This window comes from Mercenaria mercenaria, chromosome 11 (assembly GCF_021730395.1).
Source record: "Mercenaria mercenaria strain notata chromosome 11, MADL_Memer_1, whole genome shotgun sequence".
Lineage (NCBI taxonomy): Eukaryota > Metazoa > Mollusca > Bivalvia > Venerida > Veneridae > Mercenaria > Mercenaria mercenaria.
The window spans coordinates 77,598,409-77,626,004 of NC_069371.1; the positions used below are offsets into that span (position 1 = coordinate 77,598,409).

Genomic DNA, 27,596 nt, shown 5'->3' on the forward strand with positions numbered 1-27,596 from the left:
CATGATTTTACTGACGAATACAAACCCTGTATTAAAGTGGAATTATACGCATTTTTCAAGTAAACATCCAGCTGAAATAGATGTGTGTGTAAAACGGATGGAGAAAATTATAGCTTTTAACCCAATATACCAGACTCTTCCTGTTACCAGTACGAAATAATAAGTTTCCAAATATGACTTTTCTTATTTTGAGTGGGGCAGTCCTTTTACGAAAAGTCAAATTGCACGCAGGAGTTGCTTCCCTTCGACTTCAGAAATCTCTACCTATAGGTAAGGCAGATCACTGTGTAGAAGATTGAGGAAAAGAACTATTATCTATTAGTCCGATTTCTTTATTTCTAAAGCATCAACTTCAAATACTTATGCGGCATTGTCGTTAATTTAACACATTTAAATGCACAGCAACCGAAAATTGCTTTTTTAAAACATTCACCAGAAACACACTATGTGCAGTAAGATGCGCATAATGCCACTTTAAACTTTAATCGGATATGGAAAAATATACAATTGTGGGACCCCTTGCCTTTTGCTGTGACGTCATTTATGAAGTCAGAAATGACGTCGTGATGGCGTCTTGACGTTCCAAACGTAAAAAAGTTCACCGTTTCCTACATATTCTCAGTCTTATTTATCTAATATAATAGTCAATTTTTGCTGATATAACACTTGAAATAGTTAAATATATAATTATATAATAATAATAATAATAATAGTAATAAAAGGGTCATTAAAGAAGTACATTGACTTGCAATGATACATTCGATTCTTTTTGGTTTTGCCAGGCCGGATTATACTCGGTGCAAGCGCCCTGTGGAATTCGTAACCTGGCAAAATCAACTGGAGCGGGATAAATAATTGCACACCAAGGTACTGTCATAATAACTCTATTGTATTAAACAGCTGAACCAAAACAACATAGTACAATGTACGTGTCCAGTTACACACCAAGGAACCAATTATCCTCTGAAAGAGGGAGATAGGTTCCAAACTCTTTTTTGCGAGTTTTGCCTGTAAACACTGTCCAGTATTAACATTGCATCAGTTTAAGCGGTCAAGAAGTGAAAAGCCCTACCTCCGCCTCTGTTAGGTATCTCAAATTCTAGGTGTGGATTTGTGTAGAATGTTTGATTTGACACCTGTCCGCCGGCATTATATCCCTGCCTCCATCGCCCAAAGTCAGTTTCTGTATATCCTGTAGTAAAAGTAAACATATTGACATAACAAGAGCTGTCGGAGGACAGCAACGCTCGACTATTCAACAGCCTTGTCAATTGAATGAATACAAAAGTTGACAAAGGGGCATAATTTTGTAAAAATGGGAAAAAGGGTTGTGGAATCTTCAAATGTGCTTATCAGCTCATAAAGTGAACAAGTGCGTGAAGTTTCAATCCTTTCCCATAAGTGGTTAATGAAATACCAGCTAACATACAAAAACTTAACCAAAAACTGCTAAGTCGAAAAAGGGGCATACTTTTGAAAAAAAAAATGCAAAGTAGAGTTATGGGACCTATACAGTGCATGTCAGATCATGACAGTGAACAAGTGTGTGAAGTTTCAATCCATTCCCATTAGTGTGTACTGAGATACCAGCTAACATACAAAACCTTAACCAAGAATTTCTAAGTCGAAAGGGGGCATAATTTCATAAAAAAGCAAAATAGAGTTATGGAACCTGTGCAATTTAGGTCAGTTTATCACAGTGAATAAGTGTGTGAAGTTTCAATCCATTCCCACAAGTCGTTACTGAGATACCAGCTTACATACAAAACCTTAACCAAGGATTTCTAAGTCGAAAAGGGGACATAATTTTGTAAAAAAGCAAAAAGTTATGGAACCTGTGCAATGTAGGTCAGTAAATCACAGTGAATAAGTGTGTGAAGTTTCAATTCATTCCTACAAGTGGTTACTGAGATTCCAGCTTACATACAAAACCTTAACCAAGAATTTCTAAGTCGAAAGAGGGGCATAATTTTGTAAAAAAGCAAAATAGAGTTATGGAACCTGTGCAATATAGGTCAGTTTATCACAGTGAATAAGTGTGTGAAGTTTCAATCCGTTCCCACAAGTGGTTACTGAGATACCAGCTTACATACAAAACCTTAACCAAATCGGGACGCCGACGCAGACGCAGACGCCGACGCCGACGCATGGGTGAGTCCAATAGCTCTACTATTCTATGAATAGTCGAGCTAAAAATCATTATCAAGAAGACACCCATCATCCTGTTGTTGATCATATTTTTGTCTGAAAATTTTCACGATTTTTAAAATTACAGAAATGGTAGACACGTTATAAGTCATTTTAATCTACCAGAGGTCAGAGTGTTCCACTTGGAAAGCATGACAGGCCCCATGTTGGTTATACGGATTCAAACACGTTAAATGGAGGATACAAGAAAATTATGCGAAATAATAAAACTATGTTATCTACTAGGTGAGTTTTAAACATCTCTTAATTGTTAGGTATTTACTCGCAATTGTTTAGTTTAGATATGCATCTTTCTAACTTTTGATGGCGGAGGAACACCCAAGGTGACCCCGGGCAGTATTTCAGACACGGAAGTGCACCAGGACAGAAACACCGATTGAAAGCTGATGCGTCTGTCCTGATGCCCGTCCATTTCTTGTACCACACTTTTATACTTACTGATAGAAATCGTCTCATCCGGGGTCTTAAACTCGGAAGATTCCATTATAGCGTAGTTCCGTCCTAATTCCCTGTAATAAGTTAAGGATACCATACACAATGTACCTCGTTTTTCACAAATCCAAAGGTTCATGTCTTAAATTTAAAAGACCTATGTATATCAATCGAACTTAAATAATTTACGGCTGTTTCCTTGCCGCCCTTTAAAAGTGCCTGCTGAAGCATACGGACGTTTATTTCCTTTTCAAATTTAATAAATGGAATATATTTTTATGTGCTCAAGGTTCAAATCTGTACTTTAAGGGAGAAACGGAAAACTTCTGTAGCTCCTGTTGTATTTCATATGAGTTATGACAGTTTCCTGCCCAGTTCTTGATTTTGTGACCAACAGTCAAAGCTATTCCGTGCAAAACCTTGGTAACAGGTCCTAGAGTCGATGCTTGACGTATACTTTACAGGCTTTATTCGTAATAGGCCCGGGCCGAAAACTGTCTGGGATACGTCGCTGTTCAGTGCTGTATACAGTCAGATGGATCTTCAATTTAAACAAGAGAATAAATTCAATTTTATTTCAAGGTCAGCCATAATCGAGCAACATTTTTTTTCGTTTAGTCACGTTATCAACACATTTGAGCCGCACCATGAGAAAACCAACATAGTGCCTTTGCGACTAGCATCCGCGCAGTCTGGTCAGGATCTTTGCTGTTCGCTAATGGTTTCTCTAATTGCAACATGCTTTGAAAGCGAACATCATGGATCCTGACCAGACTGCGTGGATGCGCAGGCTGGTCTGGATCCATGCTGGTCACAAAGGCACTATGTTGATTTTCTCATTGCGCGGCTCATTTTATTTTCGCAGCCTTGTAAACAACACTAACGGCGTTTACAACGGCATACATTTAAAGCAATGTATCAGACGGACACTCTGTACAGAATTGCTAACATTTTGCAAGCCAACTAGTTGTACGCTTCAGATGACACAATTCTAGCCCTGCCAACGGTGGTATGGTGGAATAAAAACATGATAAAATATACCTGACATCAAATAGCGGAGACGGCGTGTAAACTCGGACCAGGAACTCCTTTTCTCTACCGGCGTCCATAGTGGACGGAACTACGGCATACTTTCCTGGTTCAACTCTGAAATACAGAGCACGTTTATTCTAATGTGATTAACTTTAGAAGTAAATCGCCTTACGGAAGCATCCATTTATGTATGAATTATAAGGGCGCGTTCAAGGGCTTTCATGTGTACTTACACATTCATGTTTGTCATACCGTTACCTGCTACATTTCTAAAATGGACTTGTCTATCATTCAGTTTGGGCAGTACCACTTATTATTCAGAGGGATGTTCACTGAAAATTTACTTACTGAATAGCGACCAGTGCAGACCATGATTAGCCTGCACAAAGTGGATTTCTGTATAGAAAGAAAGTAACGGTTCCTGTACATTGCATTGCAACTCAATGCCCTTAACCAGTGTATGAAATATGTAATAGAAAGAGTAGGGGTTAACGAGAATAATTAGGTTATTTCGAGAAAGCGTAGCCTTCGAGAAATAACCTTATTATTCAAGTGGCCCCTACGCTTTCTGTTTTGTATCATGCTCCGCCTATATAAACAACGCATTCGGCTACTAATTTTGATTGACAAGTTAACATTCCATTTTAAGAGTTGGTACTATCACGTGACAAGCGTACTCTAACTGAAATAGAGAACGGTTTCAGAAAGTTTAACATTTCCCTACCGTATTCTATATGTAGGCGTGACCTAAGACATGTTCTCTAACTTAGTTAGAGTACGGCTTATGGGCACGCCTCTTCCTCAGTTGAAGCATATTACAGAGAGAAGTTAACAGTTATAATGACACTGCAGGTAAACCATGATACAACGATTTAATCATTTGACAACGATTTAGAATGACTCACTTGTATCTGTTGCTCATTTGTCGCTCACACTTGTATACATTAGTTACCTCCCCTAGTAACTCCATCACGGCCACCGGTTGTCCGTCCGAACTCTCACCCAGAATCTGGATTAAATGTTTAACATGTACAAGTATGACCAAACAGATGTGTGCTGCTGAAGACAATGAAGACTTTTTAAATCTAAAAAATACTGACTGAATGGCGAACAGTGCAGATCATGATCACACGTATGTGCAGGCTGATCATGATCTACACTGGTCGCAAAGGTAGAGACAATTGTGTCCAGCCTAAAGTAGAGAGTTTTGAAAACATCATGTTTGCGGTCAAGTAGACATATCTTTATCTTGAAGGAAAAAACATGCATGTTCATTAACGAACGTAGTTTTGAACGGACAAGTCTAAGTATAAAAGGCTGATGTGTATAATTTTAAGTACGAAAATACCTTGTACAAATCGACGCGTATTGACACTTTATTCGACTTCCGGTGCTTCAGCTTTTGACATATCTGTATAACAATGGGCACTTTACCGTCATCGTCCATACCTGAAAAATGGTGAAATAAAAAAATGAGCCAAAATCATTTGCCTATTTTTACTTGGAACATATACGTTTACACTTATCTGTCTATCAATGAAATTACAGTGGTTATTGCGGCTCATAAAATATGAGCCGCGCCATGAGAAAATCAACATAGTGCGTTTGCGACCAGCATTGATCCTGACCAGCCTGCGCATCCGTGCAGTCTGGTCAGGATCCATGCTGTTCGCTTTCAAAGCCTATTGCGCGGATGCGCAGGCTGGTCTGGATCCATGCTGGTCGCAAACGCACTATGTTGGTTTTCTCATGGTGCGGCTCATATACTATACGTTAAAAGGCGACACTTTACAGCTTTCTACTGTTATTGGGGGCTCAATACAATTTGTTTTACCTCCCATAACATTCTAACATTTTCACAGGTTAAAAGGTGATCACATGGTGGCCCCCTATATTTCTGTGGGGGCTCAGTAGATTCTTATGCTGGGTTAGGCTAGAAACATGCGGCCAGTAAAACAAATAAATTATTTGGTTAGTTAGTGACTCTCCACGGCGTATGTGTGGTCAGTGTGACAAATATGGGGGCTCTGCAATATGGGGACTCTGCTAACGCATCACTCATACCCACTTTATCATACTGAACCCACATGTTTCCGTGGCGGGTCACTAACAAACCCAATTATTGATAACAACATACGTTTCTGTGCCCTGTGAAAAGGCGACACTTTTCTTCTTTCTAACAGCTGAAGACTTAAACTAGCGTCATGTAACTATGTTTGGCTTACTTGTGGATTTATATTGTTTTCTTATATATTTAGGTCATTTTTTGCAAAAGCCACACATGCCCTTGTTGCTATTAAAAGTCTAAGGCTAAATTTGAAACGAATACAAGTCCTGTTCTTCTAATCACAGTGGCGCAAGACATACCTTCATCGGTTAGTTCGAACATATACCGTGGGTTGTCTATTCTATTCTGGAACCCGGCGGCGGTTTCGCCAAACCAGTCTCCAAACATTGTAGTACAGTGATCTGAAAGTAATTTAAAATGATTAGTTACAGTAACTCTAATTTACAAACAGATTGTATATAGTGCGCTAGACTGGAAATAAGAGTATTTGATAATAGCAGCATTTTCTGCGAAAATTATTTTCTTTCATCGGTATATCCTTACAAATGCGACACCTGATGTTTTGCGAATTTCTTGAAAACTGTTAAATGTGCATTTTTTTTTACAAAAATATAATGCAGCTTTTTAGTGAAATATAATTTTAACAAATCAAATTTTATCTACATGTATATGTTTTGAAACATATTACGACCATAATTCATTTTTAAACGTCACAGAAAAACACATACACACATTGAATTTATAGATAAACATTCATTACAAAACAAAACTATTGGCGTTATCAGGCCAAAACTAAAAAGACATCTTATTTGAGCATTAAATGATTTATGAAAGTTTTATGAAAAGTCTATAATCAAACCTTCGATCCAATAAAATAAAATTTTCTCGATTAATAAATACAATACACTGAGGTGTGTTCTTTTTTACTTTTTAAAGGGGCACATCAATTGGTATTGATAAACTTTCGATTACTAACAGATTGTTTTGAATTCATGTAAAGTTTCAAAATTGTACTGTCCGCAGTTTTAAAACTTTGGGCAATATATAAAATGTTGCATTAGAAGAGTTCTTAAGAGTGCTATTATATCATTAAAGTGTAAACAAAATACAAGAAGGTGTACATGTTTTAAGCTCAGATATATATAAGAGCCAGCTCATCTAGTGAGTTTGAACTTAAAAGTCAGCAAAGAGCCAGTTCATGCAAAAATATGATATTATTAAACAATATATTACTATTAAAGGTGTGAGACATATCTTTTTTAAACTCAGTTATGTTTTATTTACATTTTTAACAGTACTGTATATGCCAGCTACACTTATACTGGTATTATCAATTAGGAGCACTACTGAAACTATACTATCTAGCCTTCCGGTTATCTCGATTTCATTTGACCTGTTCATTCTACTTTAAGCTACAGTCACACATACGGATATGTCCGTGCGTTGACTGAGGTACGGTGTGAAATGGATTGGTCTGTTGGGGTGCGGACACGGATAAGTACGGAGCAGTACGTCTTAGTACGGGAAAAAATGGTGAGAAACGGGGAACAGAAAGATACAGCACGCGAATAAGTACGAATAGGTACGACGTACTACGTCGAACTACGTTTTAATGCGCCTGGCAACTTGCCCAGCGCGTGGACAGGTCTGCGGTGAACTACGTTGAACTACGCTTAAGTACGGGCTGCCTCGGATAACTACGTTCAGCTACGGATCAATTCGCATGACTACGTCCGCATTAAGGTTTAGTAACGGATCGGTAAGTTTCATATAAATACTTAAAATTAGCCACGTTTTGCCAGCGTTTTCATTACGATTATCTTTAACATCATATAAAACTACGGCAAGGTACGCTTCAGTACGGATAACTACGTTTAGTACGTTTACATGGTTTAACTACGGATGAAAAAGTTTCAACCAAGTTGGACTAAAGTCACGCTCAAATGGCTACGGATCGCTCAAACTTTTGTGCATGTTCAAAAGTTGGAGAAACTCGCACGTTTGCGATAAGTCTTGAATACGTTTTGACCAAGTGTTGGTACGGATTGATACGGATTACTACTTCGAGGTACGGTTCAGGTACGGATCGATACGGATTACTACGTTTCTATCCGTAGCTAGACGTAGCTATCCGCGTCGTATGTGTGACTGGGGTTTTAAAGTGGCATTATGCGCATCTTACTGCACATAGTGTGTTTCTGGTGAATGTTTTAAAAAAGCAATTTTCGGTTGCTGTGCATTTAAATGTGTTAAATTAACGACAATGCCGCATAAGTATTTGAAGTTGATGCTTTAGAAATAAAGAAATCGGACTTATAGATAATAGTTCTTTTCTTCAATCTTCTACACAGTGATCTGCCTTACCTATAGGTAGAGATTTCTGAAGTCGAAGGGAAGCAACTCCTGCGTGCAATTTGACTTTTCGTAAAAAGACTGCCCCACTCAAAATAAGAAAAGTCATATTTGGAAACTTATTATTTCGTACTGGTAACAGGAAGAGTCTGGTATATTGGGTTAAAAGCTATAATTTTCTCCATCCGTTTTACACACACATCTATTTCAGCTGGATGTTTACTTGAAAAATGCGTATAATTCCACTTTAAGATGACTTAATAAGGTTGCGGACCCGTAAGAACAATCGGCAATTTCCGTGCGATAACGTAAACAACCGAAGGATGCCGAAACCGCATTCGAAGAATACGTAAACGAACGGAAATTGTCGACTGTCATTACGGGCCAACTACTTTAAACCTTCCTCCCAGGTAACTGATCCTGTTAACGTGATTCTATGTACATGTATGAATGAGGTTACGGAACTAATAACTAATGACTAACTACATTATACATATGAATTAAGAGTCACGAACACAAATCCGTGAGAAAAGTTAACTTCATCATTTCATGAAAGAAAATTACAAGTCTTAGAATAGTAATGACACTGATTAAGATGTACATGTATATAGAGACGGGAAAAACGGGCAACAGGTTTGCAGGAGCGCAGCGAACCTTGTCAATTATGGTACTGAAACAAATTCATCTCTCTTTTTCTCGATTTGTTTTTATTTAAGAAGTAACATATCCCATACAGTGATGAGTTGTCGAATAAAATCGTTGTTTGAAAATTCAGATTCGAAGGAATTATATCAGAAGGGTGCAGCCCGAGTGATATAATAATACGCATCTAAACGACAATGACTTTATTCAAGAGCAAATTACTTTTTTGATATATATTACTTTCGGTTCTAACACAATATCAAGGATCATTATTTATATTTTTGATAATATTTATCAAATATATTTTATCCAGTTTATCCGCCACTACGACAATTGACGCCGTGACGTAATTCTTGTGACGTACAAATAGTGCATAATATAAGAATCTTTCACTGGTCGCGGGTAAAGATGGGAATATCCGGCACGAGGGTAACTGTTTAGGCGGTAACGAGGCTGGAACCTCGTTACCGCCTAAACAGTTACCCTCGTGCCGGATATTCCCATCTTTACCCGCGACCAGTGATTGATTCTTTTTCTTGCATACCGATTTCAAGAAATAATAATAAAAATAAAATCAATCGAACGGCTTTCCTTTTAGAACTATTTCTTATAGCAGTGTATTTAAACAAAGCGCGGGAAACCAACGTCCGTAAACAGGAAAGACGTCATGACGTTTCAAAACAAATAACAATGTTTAGTTCCGGTTTTGTTTTATCAGCTGCAGCGTAACGTTATGTATTTTTGATAAAATAACGTGATTTGAATCGAGAAATATACTATCAGGAACTAATAGGAACAGTCAAGGTATTGAATTTTTATTCCGTTTTTTAAATAAAATATAAATTACTACATAAATCTTCTACATATATTAGTTCGTAATACGTCATTTACAGCACGAGAGTCATCTTACACCCCGGGGTGTAAGATGGAGTTTTCCAGCACCGGTAAAAATACCGGAAATCCCCGTCTGGTATGCAAGAATATTGCTTTCTGATCAGTCTTCTTTGTTTGATACGGAAATAAATTGGGTAGTGTTACAATGTTACGTATTACATAAATACACAAATCTGAACAAAAACTACCATAACGTTAGAAGAAAAACAACACTCAATGCTATATCGACGACATGCTGGGACTGAGGCTTTTTATTGTTGTTTTTTTTTCTGGAAATATTTTGTTTTGGGTTTGACAAGATTTCTTTATATCTTTGACCAGCTTTAGACATACAGTCAATAAAAAAGCATAACATGTCTTTAAGAACATCAGCGAATGAAGTGATGAAAAGTGACTTAAAAGACTTAAAAACGAGAAAACGAGGTCTAAGCTATATACATTGAATTTCAAATACAATTTAAGTGAGTCGAACTGTCTCGCGGTGACTATAATCGAGAACAGCAATTACGAATTTCGGCATCCTTCTACCATAATAAAGGGTATTGCCGAGTTGTGTACGGAAATTTATATTGTAAAACGTAACTGGACGGAAATTCTAAGTAATATAATTGATTAAAACTTTGCTTGTGTAATTCTTAAAACCATAACCATTTCAGTTGTAGTAAAATTCGTTTTGGTTATCGCTGCTAAATTATACCTGCACACCATAGAATTACATTTCTAGTTTACACATTAAAGTTATTGATTATGTTGAAAGCTCGTTTACTATGTATAGCTATATTAATGTTATTGCCGGAAAAGCGAAGAATACTTCCCAACAGTGCTTATGTGAATATCAGCATATTATGGTAATACTACTTTTTCACATGTACCAAATGAGAATAAAATTCGTCAATAACTTAAGGAAAGATTTTAATAAAATTGAAACCATAATATAACCGACATATTCCCCAAAGGTACATAACAGGAAACGAGCTTTTAACATATTCCTTAACCAGTGGTCTAGTTCTTTAAACATGCATATATATGGTTCAACCTATTAATACGTAAAATGGAAAACTATTATTTTTTAAGAAGTAACTCACCCATTCCTGTTTGAAACAGATGCATAATATACATGTTAAAAATAAGTGTTAAATTAACAAGAAGACACTGAAAGAACGTGATTACTGGAAATATGGAATTTAAATTAATTAACTGAGACAATCTCAGTATTGTCTTTAAGTACGTGATTACTGGAAAAACTGATTTTACAGCAATTAACTGAGTATTGTCTTTAAAGCCCTGCTCCGCGGCTATTCAAATTCTATTGTGTGTATGCAACCCATGATTACAATACCTAACAGTAAACGGCATCGCGTATGGCAAGCCAATTGTCCAATAATTACGTGAACCCCAGTTCACGGTCGAAAAACTATGATTAACGATCGATAAACTAGGTTTTTCGAACGTAAAACTAGGTTTTTCAAATACTAACCTGTATTTTCGAATGAAAACATCAGATACCGGGCGTAAACCATAGTTTACGCTCGTGAACCCAGGTTTACGTTCGATAAACTATGTTTCTCGATTGACCTATGAATTTCGGTCGTTATCCTATGTTTACGACCGTAAACTTGGGTTTACGAGCGTGAACCTACGTTTACGAGCGTGAACTATGGTTTACGATGTTATCCTATGTTTTCGCTCGAAAAAATAGGTTAGTATTTGAAAAACCTGGTTTATCGAACGTAAACCTAAGTTCACGCTCGTAAACCCAAGTTCACGTTCGTAAACATAGGTTCACGCTCGAAAATATAGGTCCAGGTCCGTAAACTATGGTTCACTGTCGTAAACATAGGTTCACGTCCGTAAACATAGGTTCATGTCCGTAAACCCATGTTCACGCCCGAAATTCATTGTTTATTCTATAATCCTAATATATCGACCGTAAACCATGGTTTACGTTTGATAAACTAGGTTTCTCGATTGAACTATGAGTTTCGGTCGTTAGCCTATGTTTACGATCGTTATCCTATGTTTACGCTCGTAAACCCCGGTTCACGCCCGCAAACCATAGTTTACGAACGTGAACCTATGTTTACGAGCGAGAACTGGGGTTTACAATCGTGAACCTACATTTACGAGCGTGAACTATGGTTCACGGCGTTATCTTATGTTTTCGCTCGAAAATATAGGTTAGTATTCGAAAAACTTAGTTTTACGTTCGAAAAACCTAGTTTATCGATCGTTAATCCTAGTTTTTCGATCGTGAACTAGCGTTCACGTAATTATTGGACAATTAGCTTGCCATATAGTTACAACTCGATAAACACAGTTTTTCGAAGGTAAAACTGTAGTTCACGGCCGTAAACCTAGGTTCACGCTCGAAAATATAGGTTCACGACCGTAAACATAGGTTTACGGCCGAAATTTATAGTTGATTTCATAATCCTAGTATATCCATCGTAAACCATGATTTACGTTCGATAAACTAGGTTTCTCGATTGAACTATGAATTTCGGTCGTTATCCTATGTTTAAGACCGTAAACTTGGGTTTACGAACGTGAACCTACGTTTACGAGCGTGAACTATGGTTTAAGATGTTATCCTATGTTTTCGCTCGAAAAAATAGGTTAGTATTTGAAAAAGCTGGTTTTACGTTTGAAAAACCTGGTTTATCGAACGTAAACCTAAGTTCACGTTCGTAAACCCAAGTTCACGTTCGTAAACATAGGTTCACGCTCGAAAATATAGGTCCAGGTCTGTAAACTATGGTTCACCGTCGTAAACATAAGTTCACGTCCGTAAACATAGGTTCATGGCCGTTAACCCATGTTCACGCCCGAAATTCATTGTTGATTCTAAAATCCTAATATATCGACCGTAAACCATGGTTTACGTTTGATAAATTAGGTTTCTCGATTGAACTATGAGTTTCGGTCGTTATCCTATGTTCACGATCGTTATCCTATGTTTACGCTCGTAAACCCCGGCTCGTGAACCTACATTTACGAGCGTGAACTATGGTTCACGGCGTTATCCTATGTTTTCGCTCGAAAATATAGGTAAGTATTCGAAAAACCTAGTTTTACGTTCGAAAAACCTAGTTTATCGATCGTTAATCCTAGTTTTTCGACCGTGAACTAGGGTTCACGTAATTATTGGACAATTGGCTTGCCATACACGCGCAACACTTTAGCACGCAAAACCAAAGGTATTTTATATAGAATTTTATATAAAAAGACTCTATTTTGACAGGCGTCACTGTTCATTGTCAGGATTTTCATGCTTTTTCAGTAACAATTTAAGGTTAAAAGGTAGGACTGGAGCAGGTCTTTAGTGCTTAACTATTGGAAATATGGATTTTAGATTAACTTACTAAGAGAATCTGTGCAACCGTCTTTATCGAAATCCGGAACCATTGAGCATACTGTAACGCCGGAAAAGAACTTGATAAAGTCCCTTAAGCTCATGTAGAACTCACCGTCGTCTTTATTTGCGTGAGGTACAGAGTTCGAATCTATTGATCCCCACTCGCCGCTCCTGTTTGAACAATAAGAAACAAAGTGCTTGCACAATGCTAAAACAAAGCAAAAAAGTGTTAAAAGAATTTAAAATTAAAAGGACATTACTCTTTTATTTGTACGGTTTTAAATCATTACGACGCAGTTTTGTTTGTTGGTTATTTCCAGCTTTTAATGGTGAATGAAGACTCCAGGTGACCCTCCCAGCAGTGTTTTATGAACGAGCGGACGGGGTAGAACCACTGACCTTTCGTAAGTCAGCTAGATGACATCCGAAGCAAGGTAAGATGTAGTTGCAATAAACCTATAGTACACGAAGGCCCCATTATATGTAGGCATATAGTTTTCACTCAAATACAAATTAACAAACTATGACAAATACCTGAAAGGGGAAAGGAAATACTCAGCAGAAGGCTACCAGACAATAATTAAGCCACACCAAGCGCCGTTGAGCTTGACCTTTTTCCGCATACACATTTGTGACATGGCTCAATGTTTGTTTGTGAAAACGGGTTTAAGCAACACCATTTTTAACATTATTTCAGTTTCATGCAAAGGCGGGCAGTTTATGTAATCAGTGTTTCTGCTTTCTGTACTAGTCTTGACTTGTTCTCCACAAGATTCTTACAGCTTCTCAACATGACTCATAGCTGGAGGATAAGTGTCTTTAGGCTCAAAATTTCCTGTCAAATCAGTACGAATATCATACACTGTGCCGGTCTCGATACATGGTCTTGTGCTTTTCTAGTAGGCCAATATTGCGGGCAGTGAAGTCTCAGACAAACAGAGAGCATGGGTTGAGCGCGACGCTATTGTATATTGTTCCTTACTTATACACTGTTTGAAAAGTTTCGCGCTCAGTTCTCAAGATGTGGACAGGAGATGCGTTAATCTATACAGTAAGGATTAAAAAGACAAAAGAAAACTACACACCCATCTGACCAAGGTCCTTTCCATTCCGTATGTCCCCAAGGGTTGCGGACTCTAACCAGGTGAATTTTTTTGCCATTGCTGTTTACTGTGACGGCGCCGGTCAGAGAATACGCATGGCCGCCCACTAGGCCGTACTGACCATCAAATTTACTCTGAAATAAGATTAAAAGAACTATGTATGTGTATAACTTTGTATGTTTTATAAACCTTTATCAAATATTATCTCAAAATACTTAATCTGGCATTCTTTAGAAAAAGTTATGTTCTGAAATCGTCTTTGGCTTGAAATCTCGCATTTAAATAAAAAAAAAAGAAACTTAAATGTTCAAAGGGTTGTTTGGGGGACTTGCCCCTCACCAATGTCGGTTCGGGGCGTTGAATTCTTCATGTGAGGAAGCCATCCAGCCGGCTGACGGAATATCTGTGGTTTTACCCAGGTATCCGCCCGTGATAAAATAATGCACGGGGCACTTGGGGTCTTCCTCCATATCTCAAAGCCAGGGAGTGTAAATATACATAGACGGATATCTCAAAGCCAGGGAGTGTAAATAATATACGTAGACGGATATCTCAAAACCAGAGAGTGTAAATATAAATAGACGGATATCTCAAAGCCAGAGAGTGTAAATATACATAGACGGATATCTTAAAGCCAGGAAGTGTAAATATACATAGACGGATATCTTAAAACCAGAGAGTGTAAATATACATAGACGGATATCTCAAAGCCAGGGAGTGTAAATATACATAGACGGATATCTTAAAACCAGAGAGTGTAAATATACATAGACGGATATCTCAAAACCAGAGAGTGTAAATATACATAGACGGATATCTCAAAGCCAGGGAGTGTAAATATACATAGACGGATATCTCAAAGCCAGGGAGTGTAAATATACATAGACGGATATCTCAAAGCCAGAGAGTGTAAATATACATAGACGGATATCTCAAAGCCAGTGAGTGTAAATATACATAGACGGATATCTCAAAGCCAGAAAGTGTAAATAATATACATAGACGGATATCTCAAAACCAGAGAGTGTAAATATACATAGACGGATATCTCAAAGCCAGAGAGTGTAAATAATATACATAGACGGATATCTTAAAACCAGAGAGTGTAAATATACATAGACGGATACCTCAAAGTCAGAGAGTGTAAATAATATACACAGACGGATATCTCAAAGCCAAAGTGTATACTTGTACGGATATCTTAAAACCAGAGAGTGTAAATATACATAGACGGATATCTCAAAGCCAGAGAGTGTAAATATACATAGACGGATATCTCAAAGCCAGAGAGTGTAAATATACATAGACGGATATCTTAAAACCTGAGAGTGTAAATATACATAGACGGATATCTCAAAGCCAGAGAGTGTAAATATACATAGACGGATATATCAAAGCCAGAGAGTGTAAATATACATAGACGGATATCTCAAAGCCAGAGAGTGTAAATAATATACGTAGACGGATATCTCAAAACCAGAGAGTGTAAATATAAATAGACGGATATCTTAAAGCCAGAGAGTGTAAATATACATAGACGGATATCTCAAAGCCAGAAAGTGTAAATAAACATAGACGGATATCTCAAAGCCAGAGAGTGTAAATAATATGCATAGACGGATATCTCAAAGCCAGAGAGTGTAAATATACATAGACGGATATCTCAAAGCCAGAGAGTGTAAATAAACATAGACGGATATCTTAAAACCAGAGAGTGTAAATATAATATCCTTAAGCCAGAGAGTGTAGACATTCAGACAGGGATATTTCAAAGCTAGATAGTGTAAACATAATACCATAAAGCCAGAGAGTGTAAATACACATACAAGAGTATTTCAAAGCTTGAGAGTGTTAATATATATATGTGACAGAGCATGAGATTTTGGGTCCAAATGCAATTTTGGTCAAAAATGGGGTTTTGGGCTAATCTGACAGACTGACCCATTCTGAGTAAAAATCTTCAATTTGACAACAAAAATCAGTCGTTGTCATGGAGATATTACCACTTTTCGGACACCATGTTTTTGTCTAACTGTATCAAAATTGAGGCAGTATATCTTAATAATGACACCATATTTAAATAATATCATGATAAAATACATGATAAAATAACAAAAGCAACATGCAATTAATGGAATGTATTTCTTTTTGTCTCTTTCTTTCATGTAGTATAAAAATATTTATGTTCTAAAAATCGTTTCTATAGCAACACTGTTGTTTAATAACCTCTTTTTTAACAGTTTTTTGATGAATCTGGCAATAAATTACATAGAATGTGAAATAAATATACAAACAACTTTTTCTAGTGTGCTAACAGTTTACAGACAACTGTTTTATGACATTCTTTTGAACAAGATACAGAATTTATTTGATATCAAATTAGACAACATCCCAAAAACTAGGACATTAATCTTATTATTACAGACACTTTATCTATTAAACAGTAAGAAAGAATATCAGGCAAGAAAATATAATTATTAGACTGTTATTATCAACTGTGAGTTTTCTAAAATTTCAAAAGACTTAGATTACTGATCAGTGAATCATTACCATGGCATTGATGTGGTATTTTCTTGCAAAAATACTAACATTACCATGGCAACAATGTGGTATTTTCTTACAAAAATACTAACATTTTTGACAATTTCTTTGTAATAAATTGAATATTGGAAGTGTTTTTCCATATATTTACACCAAAAGCTGTCTGTTTTCTTATTTAAAAGTAAGAGAGTAGACATCATTCCGTGAAAATTAATGTAATATGGTTTGAGAAATACATAATTTTCAGATACACCTCTCTCAGTTACAACTACTGCCATTTTAAGGCAGGCTTGTGTAATAACATAGTGCTTTGTTGATGCAATTATTACATATGAAAATATATTCACTAACATAATACAGCTTAACATATATAACATATAAACAAGAAAGATGTTGTTTACATATGATGATATCTAAAAGTTAAATTAATGTTACCATGGCAACAATACACTATTTTCTTAAAATAGTAGTTTTTTTGTAAATTTTCCAGAAAGAATCAGAACATTCATTTAGCATCTGTTCAGTATACATTTGTTTTACACCACAAATGGTCAATTATGATCATTTATAAAAAACAAACATCATTTTATGTAATATTACTTGTCTTACAGAACTACATATTTTCCTGATATGCCTACCTGCATTACAGCTCTGCCATTTTATGACAGATTTGTGTTATGACATGTTTTGTTGATGGTTACACATAAAAGATATTTTCTTGCAGAACATAGTCTGATTAGCAGAATATAAAGAAGACACATGCTGTCTACATAATCAAACAAATCTAAACTTAAGTCAAATTTGTATTACCATGGCAACTCACAATGTTTTGCAAAAAAATAGCTATTTCTGCTAAGGTCATGTCATGTAAAAATATCTTTTAACACAATTATAACCATGGATTAACATGATTAATACTTGAAATAAAATATATTATATTCAGCCAGTAACAAATATTTTCTGCTATATTGGTAGTTTTCTGCCATTTCTGGAAAAATCCTTCCTACACTCACACTGGCAAGGCAGTTTTTATTGTAAAAATGTTTCCTCCAAAGGTTGTGCTTTAATGTCACACATGTTGTAGTTTTTAAACAACTAGGATTCATTCAACAGACATGTCTTAGTATTTCATGCATGCAGTTTTGGAAAATTTATGTTAAATTCTGTATTGTTAGAACAATTAAGATAGTGCTTCTCAAACAACTTCACAGCTGTCATGACATCAAAACACTACTTTTACCCAATATTTCTCACAGTTGACTAAGTTTTACTTTTTCTTGAAACACATTTGTAATTTGAACTAGAATTTTTAACTTTTTCAGGTCATGAGGGCAGGAAACATGACATTATTTGTGCAATATGGAGTTATTTGCTCATATCAGTATTTGTGACATGCACTCTATTCCACAGGCATGATTTCAGCTGGATGATCAGTAGAACATATTAATTCCTTCTGTTTCATTCCCATTTACATATTCATAGTTCTTTCATCTCTGCAAAACAAAAATTCATCAACATTAGAACTTAATTTTAATAAGATTAGTATAAGGTTACAGAATATAAGACTGTAAAGCATCTTTTTAAGCTTAAGAGAGTCTTTTTGTTAAAAGCTGACTGAAAGCAGATTTGATAAGTATAAACTCATCCAAGAATCTTACAGTATTCATGCAGAAAAAGTAGCTTTTCAAGAATACATAAACTAGCTAAGATTCCTACAGACTAGACATACAATTCATGCAATCAAACTTAATGTAAACACTTACTGTAAAAATAATTTTGAAAATATGAAAAAATACATACATGATATATTCAATTATTGTATGTCATTACTTATTCACTTCTTAATATATTACACATATTTGTTGAATGGGTCTATAATCAAAATCATTTCTCTTAAAATGTTATGAATGAAATAGATCATTTATGTTTATGCAACTTTAATGTCTTTATCTTTCTTAGAATAGCAGTATAGTAAGTGTAAAAATATATGAAGAAATTTACAAACCCCCATAAAATCCAGCTTGTTGTGTATAGACCTTCCTGGAAAATCATTTCACTGTTTAAGGTCATTGCATCAAGCCAAACAATCCTCAGTGGTTGATCTGTAAAATGAAAAACAAATACTGAAAAAGGCTGAAATGTGAGATAAAAATGCCCTGGGCAGTTAGCTCAGTACTTATTTAGCACAAAGACTTCTATAAAAAGAGTAATAGGTTTGAATTCCTGGCAAGGCTTTCAAAACAGAATGTATCTAAAGTTTATTTATTTTACTAAGTGGTTTTTAGTCACTTGCCAAGAACAGTACAAAATGGTGAGGAATCCAGAAATAATGGCCAAGTGAACAGTATGCAAATTTAACATGAAAAGCTATGGAAAAAACTGTCTCTTTCCAAGTAAAAACAATATTTATGCCTTGTAGAAGTTTTATGTATGGACTGATTAGACATTACATGTAAGAAATTAGTGGTTGAAGCTGACAATAGATTTGTTTCAACTATTCTTAATCAGTCACTTTCATGGCATGGCTATATTTATAAAATGATCAGGGCTTTAACTTTAATATGTAACTAAACATTATGACTGACTGTTGTAATTTTGTCTGGCACCAGAGTCACAAGGTCTTCTTGTAATTGTCTTGCATACAGATTCTACTGAGTAAGAGTCAAAACCGATTTAAAAAAAGTTGAATTCATGGCAGATTCAGTAAATAAAATATAGTCTACAATATATTGACACTTGTAAATAAAATGTTAACTGCGCTAAATCTACCTCGAATCTGTCATTAGTGTCAAATCCGGGCTATTTTTGGAAAAGATATCGGACAAAACTGTCGATATGAACTCAAATAATATTTTTAACACTACATATCGCTTAAATACTTACTTACCTTGAGATTCGCTAACTGTCATTCTTTATACAATCGAAATAAATCATCAAATAATTGTTTTTGGTAGTTTCATTTTCTCCGCGACCTTCCATGTTTACAAATGGCGTGTCGATTCAAAGGGCGATAAATTATCAATCATTTAAATTTTTTAAAGAAACGGAATTGCAAAACACGGAAATGTTTATAAATGTCACTTCATTTTTTTCTTGTGGCAAGGTAGAGTATTATTGAAAACAAGAAATGCATTCATTGCCGCGAACACGTGGTAACGTCCACCATTTTTTTTGTGACGTAACTTTAATCGACGTTTTCTCAAATGACGTAACGCCGAATTTGGACCCAAAATGTCATGGTGCGTCACATATATATATTGTGATATTTCAAAGCATGTGATACGAAGAACAGTTATAGTTACATACGGGTACTTCAGTTGTAAGCATGCTTTCTCCGTTCTTGATTGCATTTTTCAAGCGAATGTGAAGCGCGATCGCTTTTTTCATCTGTGAACCTTCAGCGTCTGCTTCCAATGCATCATCAAAGTCGATGTATTCCGAACATCCTCCTGTCAGAGCCAGGAACGCGTCACCTGACTGGCCCCCATACACTGCGTTATAGTTCCCGTGAAACCTATGCAAATGTACAATAGTGCGGTAATGTAAGCACCATTCTTATGGCAATATTTATGTATGTTTGCTCTACTTCAATACGTCACATTTGTACTAGAGCGGGTGTGGGTAATCCCGAACAGGGGGTAATTCCGAACACATTTTTCCAATGACATTTTTGTATTCTTGAAAGGCACAAATCTAATCCACGGCGTCACATACATGATAACAACGAATTCCATATCATATTGTAATGAATGCAAAGTTTTGTCGCGCTCCTTTTCAAAGTAACAGACAAGAATTTATACAACAGCTCGCATGCATGTCGTTCTTACCTGTTTTCGTATTTTGATGTAAGTAGTATGTAAGGATCTAAAAGTATTGGTTTTTACCGCTGACAATGTTTTGATGGAATTCTTACATCACAAGTGTCCCGTGGGAAGGGAGTTCACTGCATTTCTCATTATAGAAAACGTTGAAAGATCAAAGAAGCCGTTCGGAATTAGACACACTTGTTAATTAATGTGAGGCTAATTCCAAACAATCAATGTATGAGGAACAGTTTATCCAAAATAAGTATATATAAAGACTTATACTATATTTGAAGCAAATAACTAGAGCTAGATTATAGATAAATAAATAAGTTGATAAATAAATATATATATATATAAAAAAGAAACAGTAACAAATAAATAAATCTACTACTTTGTAAAATGAGTTCAACTTCCTTTCATTCATATTGGCTTGTTTTAAACATGTGCAATATGATCCGACTCTGGTAGAGGAGGCGGCGACTCATGTAGCAATAGCATGAGCTTGTCAAGAGTTGCAAGCAAATTTTGGGTGCCAAGACAACCCTGCACGGTCCACGTTACTGCTATGCATGTGAAAAAACCCTACATGCACCAATTGTGGATGCAGATTTCACCCTAAATGTGTGGCAGATGAATTATTGGGCTATACAGACGAACTTCCGTTTGAATGCAAATACTGTTAATTTAAACACAGATACTAAGACATTTTTAACACTGCACACTGCATCATGTATAAGGGTGTTAATACCATATTAAATGTTTCGGACATTAATCATGAAGAAAGTTGTCACAGATGTTGTGCTGTGCCTCTGCAAATTTAGGTTTAGATACAGATGCTCTGTAAATTCCAGTTATGTGTTTTGTTTTATAAAGTTTCTTTGTTAAAAATGCAAGTAATACCGTAAAGAATGTCTTTGTTTATCATTGTAAACAAACAAACATTCTGTTTTTAAGAAGTTGGAACTGTTCGGAATTAGCCCCCCTGTTGTTCGGAATTACCCCCTCTGTTCGGAAATACACGTCCAATAGGTAATATCTTCAATACACTCTACTGACAATATCTGTATTCTTATATAGTTCGGAATTATACACGCTAAATCAGCTGGAATCACTCTATAAACAAGTTGTTTTTAAATGGCAATATAAGTGGGCATTTCCGAACATTCAACATTACTGCTTAACTGTTCGGAAATACCCACACCCGCTCTACAATATAAGTTGGTTGGTGGTCAAGGCATAATGTGGTCGAACTTGAACTCTTTTCGAGTTAAATTTACGAAATAAAATGCCCAAATTTACAGATAATCAACCCGTTGTATTAACTAGCTCTTTAAAGCCCAATGAATGACACTGCAGAGCAAAAGCTTCTTTCGTGCACACAAATGCACGTAAAATGTGAAAATCTCAAGGGTGATAATTTGGAGATATAAACAGAAGCTATGTCACCTTGCAAAAGCCTTCTCCAACATGGCGGGCCACATTTCCTGTCGATCCTCGGCAGATTTGGCACCCCAAAGTTCGGTTCCATGAACGATTGGCAGATAGTCGTCAATAAAAACTCTTTCCCATTCGCCAAACCTGTATGAGTGTGAACACATGTACTTCTTTGAAAGAATGATTATATTAAAAGTTTATTTTATTGACAAAAAGTTAAAAAGCAAATAAAATCACGTCATTTAATTCTTAGTTTTTGGTAAAAGCTTTTTGCTTCACTTGATATTATTTTTGGCGGGAAACAACTTCTTCGCCGCCCTGTTATACTATGCAACACATTTATATTCTTACACTTTAATATCATAATGTAGCTTTATGATCATCTTTGGAATTCAATAAATCGATTGACATTCATTTATATTTTTTGTGCAGTTGCATGACTTTTGTAGAGGTAAGGAGCTGTGCAGTTGCATGACTTTTGTAGAGGTAAGGAGCTGTGCAGTTGCATGACTTTTATAGAGGTAAGGAGCTGTGCAGTTGCATGACTTTTATAGAGGTAAGGAGCTCAGGAAACGGGACTTGCGCACTTTTTTTATCAGCAGATTTTTCTGTTACATAAATAGCGAGCTATAAATAAATCTTACCTCCAAAAATAGCAATAGAAGTACCCGCCTTCAGGATTCCATGCGTCTTGCGGCACTACCTGCAATTAAAACCACGCCCAATATTTATAGATTATTGTAACTAGAGATACATGTATTGCGCGACTTTAGGACCGCTATATTATTCCGCTAAAGAACGAGTGCCCATTTTTTTCAATGCAAAACTAGTAGTCATCTTTTTATTACAAATGTATCAATACATATCATTATTACATACTCATTTATAAACTCCGTTAAATTACAGTGGAACCTGAAACGTCAATATTATTCCATATTGACGTTCAAATTTCATATCAGGTGCGTGACGTCATTTGTGACGTCAGCTTCATTCGTTCTTTCGCGGAATAATATTGCGCTCCTAAAGTCGCGCAATATTTCCGCTGCAGAACTCATGCATATTTCTCGATACAAATCTAATAACCTGTAAATATTACGTAAATAGTATGAACTTATTCAGTGGCCTGAATAAAACCGATCATACGTGATGTTAGTGATAATGTGGAACAACTATTTTAAGTTTGAATCAAATCAATTTAGTAATAACAGAGAAAGAGGGAAAGTGCAACAAAGATTCTATGTAAAAAGGGAGTTTATTCATGAAATTCTGGTGACTGACTTATTGTCTTATGTAATGGCGGTGATGATGAGAAATAACCAGCTTAAGTTTGAAGCAAATCCATCAAGTAATAATTGAAATAAAGTGAATGTGCATCAAAATAAAAAAGAAATTCATTGTTAAAAGGAAACATAAGTCATGAAACATTGGTGCAAGAGTTACAACCCTACGCCGACGCTGCGTCGCATAGGATAGCTCTGCATGTACTTCGTATAGCCGAGCTAATAAAGTATATGTACATAAAACATTGGGTACAATTCTGGTAAAACTTTAGAAAATAACTTCATCCAGAAAGTCCATGTGTACGAGCGAATGAGAGATGAGTTATAAACTACCAATCTTGCTCTGTGTTAATTAAGAAACACGTGCATTTCCAAGTTCTATAATATTCTTTCACTTGTTTTGGAAAATAATTCTGAAGAATGTTCGCCCATTCATTATGGACCTGATAGGAAGAAATTCAATGATAAAGAAAGCATTTTTTGCACTCGAACTATTCTTTGCAAAATAAAATTGCCGTCATACCCGGTGGAACAACTTCGGTTTATCTGCCAACATGGCGACCATTGATAAGAACCAGCAGGTACCCGCACTTCCCTGTCCGATATCATACCGTGTTGTTCCGTCGGAAAACAGGACAGGCGCATCCCGGAACTCCTGAAATATCAAAACATTTACATGAATAATACTGAAAAAAAATTAACTTATTAATAAGTATTCTATAAAACATCTCCATGTAATATTTTGTAATACATTTACATGAAATATATTGTAAAGCATTTACATGAAATATTCTGTAAAACATTGACATAATATTTACATAAAGCATATTCGAAATTATTTACATGAATCATTCTGTAAAGCATTTACATGAAGCTATAAAACGTCTACATGGACAGTTCTATAAGCGATTTACACGTATTTACACGAAATGATCTGTAAAGCATCTACCTGTTTTATTCTTTAAATCATTTACTTAAAGCATTTCTGAAAATCATTTACACGAATCATCTGTAAAACATTTACATGAACTATTCATGTAAAACATTTACACGAATCATTCTGTAAAACATTTGCATGAAGCATTCTGAAAACCATTTACATGAATCATTCTGTAAAACATTTACTTGAATTATTCTGAAAACCATTTACATGAAGCATTTCTGAAATCATTTACACGAAGCATTCTGAAAACCATTTACATGAATCTTTCTGAAAACCATTTACATGAAGCATTTCTGAAATCATTTACACGAATCATTCTGTAAAACATTTACATGAAGCATTCTGAAAACCATTTACATGAAGCATTTCTGAAATCATTTACACGAATCATTCTGTAAAACATTTACTTGAATCATTCAGACAACCATTTACATGAAGCATTTCTGAAATCATTTACACGAAGCATTCTGAAAACCATTTACATGAAGCATTTCTGAAATCATTGACGCAAAGCAGTCTGTAAAATATTTGCTTAAATATTTGTAAAATATTTACATGAAATATTCCGTAAAAGATATACATGAACTATTTTGTAAACCATTTACATGGAATATTCTGTAAAGAATTACATGAATTATTCTGTAAAAACTTTACATGAAATACCATGCAAAAACATTTGAATTCTGTAAAATTACTTTGTCTTCTTGCATTCTCAAAATAGTAAAGTACCATGACCGAAGCTACTATACATAGACTCCTTATAATGTAAGGTAATACCGGATGAACATTCTTTAAAATTGAGTACCATTCATTCTGGTAATGGTATTGTAGTAGTTTTCGAATCAAAATATAAATTTTCAGCAGGTTTGCTTTTCTTCACCGTATATACATTCATCGGTATAGCTGGTGAAAAAATGTCTGCCATTTCGTAAACGCCGTTTCGCGTTAACCCTTCTCATGCTGGACACGATTGATTCTGCCTTTGCGACCAGTGTAGATCATGATCAGCCTGCACATCCGTGCAGTCTGATCACAATCTGCACTGTTCGCCATTCAGTCAGTATCTTTTTGGTAAGCACCCCTTTTAACAGTTAATGGTACTGTCCGATTTGACAGATAGACAAGTTCATTATAGAAATTTAGCAGGGTAAGGGTTAATACACGATAGAAATTTAAAAACTGACAGACAAGACAGAAACGTTTCCTTAAGTAAACATTTCACCATTTTGTCTTCCAACTTGATTGGCTATGTGGAAAGTGTACAACTAACATTTTGCTTTTTGGTCCTAAAATTGTAAAAAACAGCAGCAGCAGCAACAACAACAACAACGAATCTAGAATAAAAATCTTAAACACATACGTGTGGTCTCTTCCATTCAACGGATTCTCCTTTAATTGCAACTCCTGGGCCAAAATCCCTGTCTACAAATGGTGGTGGGCCTGTAGGTGGATCTGAATAATCTTTGTCTAACTCCTCCGGGTTCTGTCGAAACTCAAAATAGTCACATTCATAAATGCCGCTCTCTTGTTGCTGATAGCCGTCTGATCCACCGGTGCGTTTTTGCTTTTTATCCTGGTGGATATGTTCCTCTGGTGGTGGTGGTGGAGGCGGTGTCGGTTCCCGAGGAGGCGGTGTTGGCTCACGAGGAGGTGGTGTCGGCTCACGAGGTGGTGGTGTCGGCTCGCGAGGTGGTGGAGTCGGTTCACGAGGTGGTGGAGTCGGTTCAGGCGGTGGAGTCGGTTCACGAGGTGGTGGAGTCGGTTCACGAGGGGGCGGAGTCGGTTCACGTGGAGGCGGAGTTGGCTCTCGAGGTGGAGGGGTAGGTTGCCTAGGCGGTGGTGTGCGGTCACGTTTTGGCTGTTCGTAGCCGTTGTTTCCGGTCGAGTGCCGACCAGTGTAGTCATGATTATCGTTTCTGTTGTCACGTACGTTCCTGGGCTCGCCGCCCGCTGCACTTGGTGCACAACCCATTCTGAAACCAAACTGAAATGTTGAGAAAGAGGAGACAATAGAACTCTTAGCTACGACAAAACACTTATTCCAAAAGTTGTAAGGAAGAGACAAGAAGACATACTTAAGAAATGTTGAGCAGGAATGTAAGCGGTGTATCAGCTGATCATGATATGAGCCGCACCATGAGAAAACCAACATAGTGCATTTGCGACCAGCATGGATCCAGACCAGGCTGCGCATCCGCACAGGCTGGTCAGGACCCATGCTGTTCGCTTTCAAAACCTATTACAATTAGAGAAACCGTAAGCGAACAGCATGGATCTTGACCAAACTGAGCGGATGCGCAGGCTGGTCTGGATCCATGCTGGTCGCAAATGCACTATGTTGGTTTTCTCATGGTGCGGCTCATATAATCACCATGCTACTCGCGTCTATTGTTGCAGCAAATAAAGATTTCAAATCTAGAGTATGAGCCGGAAAACCACATCGTGTAACTGTATTTCAAAATTTAGAAATTGATTTGAAAAAGAAACTGTTAGAAGTCTGTTCACGCAAACAGAAACAATGTCGGGCATTGACACATTTGTCCCTTTTAATACACACTAATGGGTTTGAGAGAAATTCAATACGAAACGGACCAGCAATTTCAAAAGTGTATTATTGAACCGAACGTAACTTATAGATTTTGAATACCTGATAAATTACATTTATTATGTTTGCGATTTATTTTGACAAAAAAGTACATGAATTTTGCAGTTTGGCTCTGTTTTTTTGTTTGTTTATTTCTAAATATTTCAATTTTACTTCGAATAGAGCATACATCATCCATTAGTAAAAGCTTTCATGTCCAGTTTCAGCTTTAAATGACTTAAGAGTAAATACTGTTTTAGGCAAATGATTTATGTATATATCCATTTTTTTCTTCTTCAAAAGTGACCTCCCTCTCCAAGGATTATAAAAGGAACAAATATAAGCAGATGGTCAATTGATTTATAAATTCAGTAATTAAACAGCAAATACGCATCAGTTACTATAAATAGTAAATTAATAATTAATTCACTACCTTCCTGTTTCGAGTATATATCCGTATTTGTAAGCACGGAAACAAGTTTAGTACATATCAGTAATTGTTTATATCCTATTTAAATATCCGATCCGTGATTTTAATCAATCGATTTTAATTATGATGGAAATTTAAGCGTGAACGTATTTAATCCTTTTCCCAATATATATGCATAGGAATTAGGTTTTATTATTCAAATGGTACTTGATAGCTCTAAGCAACATGTCAACAAATACTGCTAGTTCAAGTAGCCCGTACAGTATTGGATTTTTACCCGATATAAGGGAGGTAAATCCTACGTGCCCATTACGTATTGAACGGGTAGTATTATTTGTATTGTGTTCGTACAATGAATGCATTTGAAATTTACATCTCTTAATGGGTACTAAAACTACTTGCACACTTTTAAAACAATAACTTTAAACTTAAAAATTTGAATTTTAGGAACATCTACACATGACGTTGATCGTGCATTCAGTCAGTCGGTCG

The 27,596-nt window shown here is 36.1% G+C and overlaps 1 protein-coding gene and 1 long non-coding RNA gene across 3 annotated transcripts in view; both read right to left on the reverse strand.

The window, feature by feature from the left end:
- The window catches only part of LOC123532136 (calpain-1 catalytic subunit-like), a 31,678-nt gene extending 4,324 nt beyond the window's left edge, over window positions 1–27,354 (reverse strand). The window contains exons 1-14 of one of the 2 annotated variants that reach the window (XM_053517816.1): window positions 27,108–27,354; window positions 25,451–26,063; window positions 23,671–23,802; window positions 22,512–22,570; window positions 21,880–22,011; window positions 19,934–20,141; window positions 14,069–14,220; window positions 12,991–13,154; window positions 6,040–6,141; window positions 5,021–5,121; window positions 4,578–4,681; window positions 3,682–3,786; window positions 2,647–2,717; window positions 1,073–1,192 (exon numbers count right to left, since the gene is read on the reverse strand). In XM_053517816.1, coding sequence (XP_053373791.1) covers window positions 1,073–1,192; window positions 2,647–2,717; window positions 3,682–3,786; window positions 4,578–4,681; window positions 5,021–5,121; window positions 6,040–6,141; window positions 12,991–13,154; window positions 14,069–14,220; window positions 19,934–20,141; window positions 21,880–22,011; window positions 22,512–22,570; window positions 23,671–23,802; window positions 25,451–26,062 — 2,062 coding nt within the window. In that variant the 5' untranslated portion in view covers window position 26,063; window positions 27,108–27,354. Of the gene's footprint in view, window positions 1–1,072; window positions 1,193–2,646; window positions 2,718–3,681; window positions 3,787–4,577; window positions 4,682–5,020; window positions 5,122–6,039; window positions 6,142–12,990; window positions 13,155–14,068; window positions 14,221–19,933; window positions 20,142–21,879; window positions 22,012–22,511; window positions 22,571–23,670; window positions 23,803–25,450; window positions 26,075–27,107 lie in introns of both variants that reach the window. The other variant, XM_053517817.1, reaches the window with a different exon arrangement.
- LOC128546676 (uncharacterized) lies at window positions 16,210–19,735 on the reverse strand. The gene is made up of 3 exons (XR_008366147.1): window positions 19,515–19,735; window positions 18,633–18,729; window positions 16,210–18,120 (listed from the first exon to the last, which is right to left on the reverse strand). It is a non-coding gene; the product is annotated as an uncharacterized LOC128546676 (long non-coding RNA).
- Window positions 27,355–27,596: the final 242 nt, after the last annotated feature.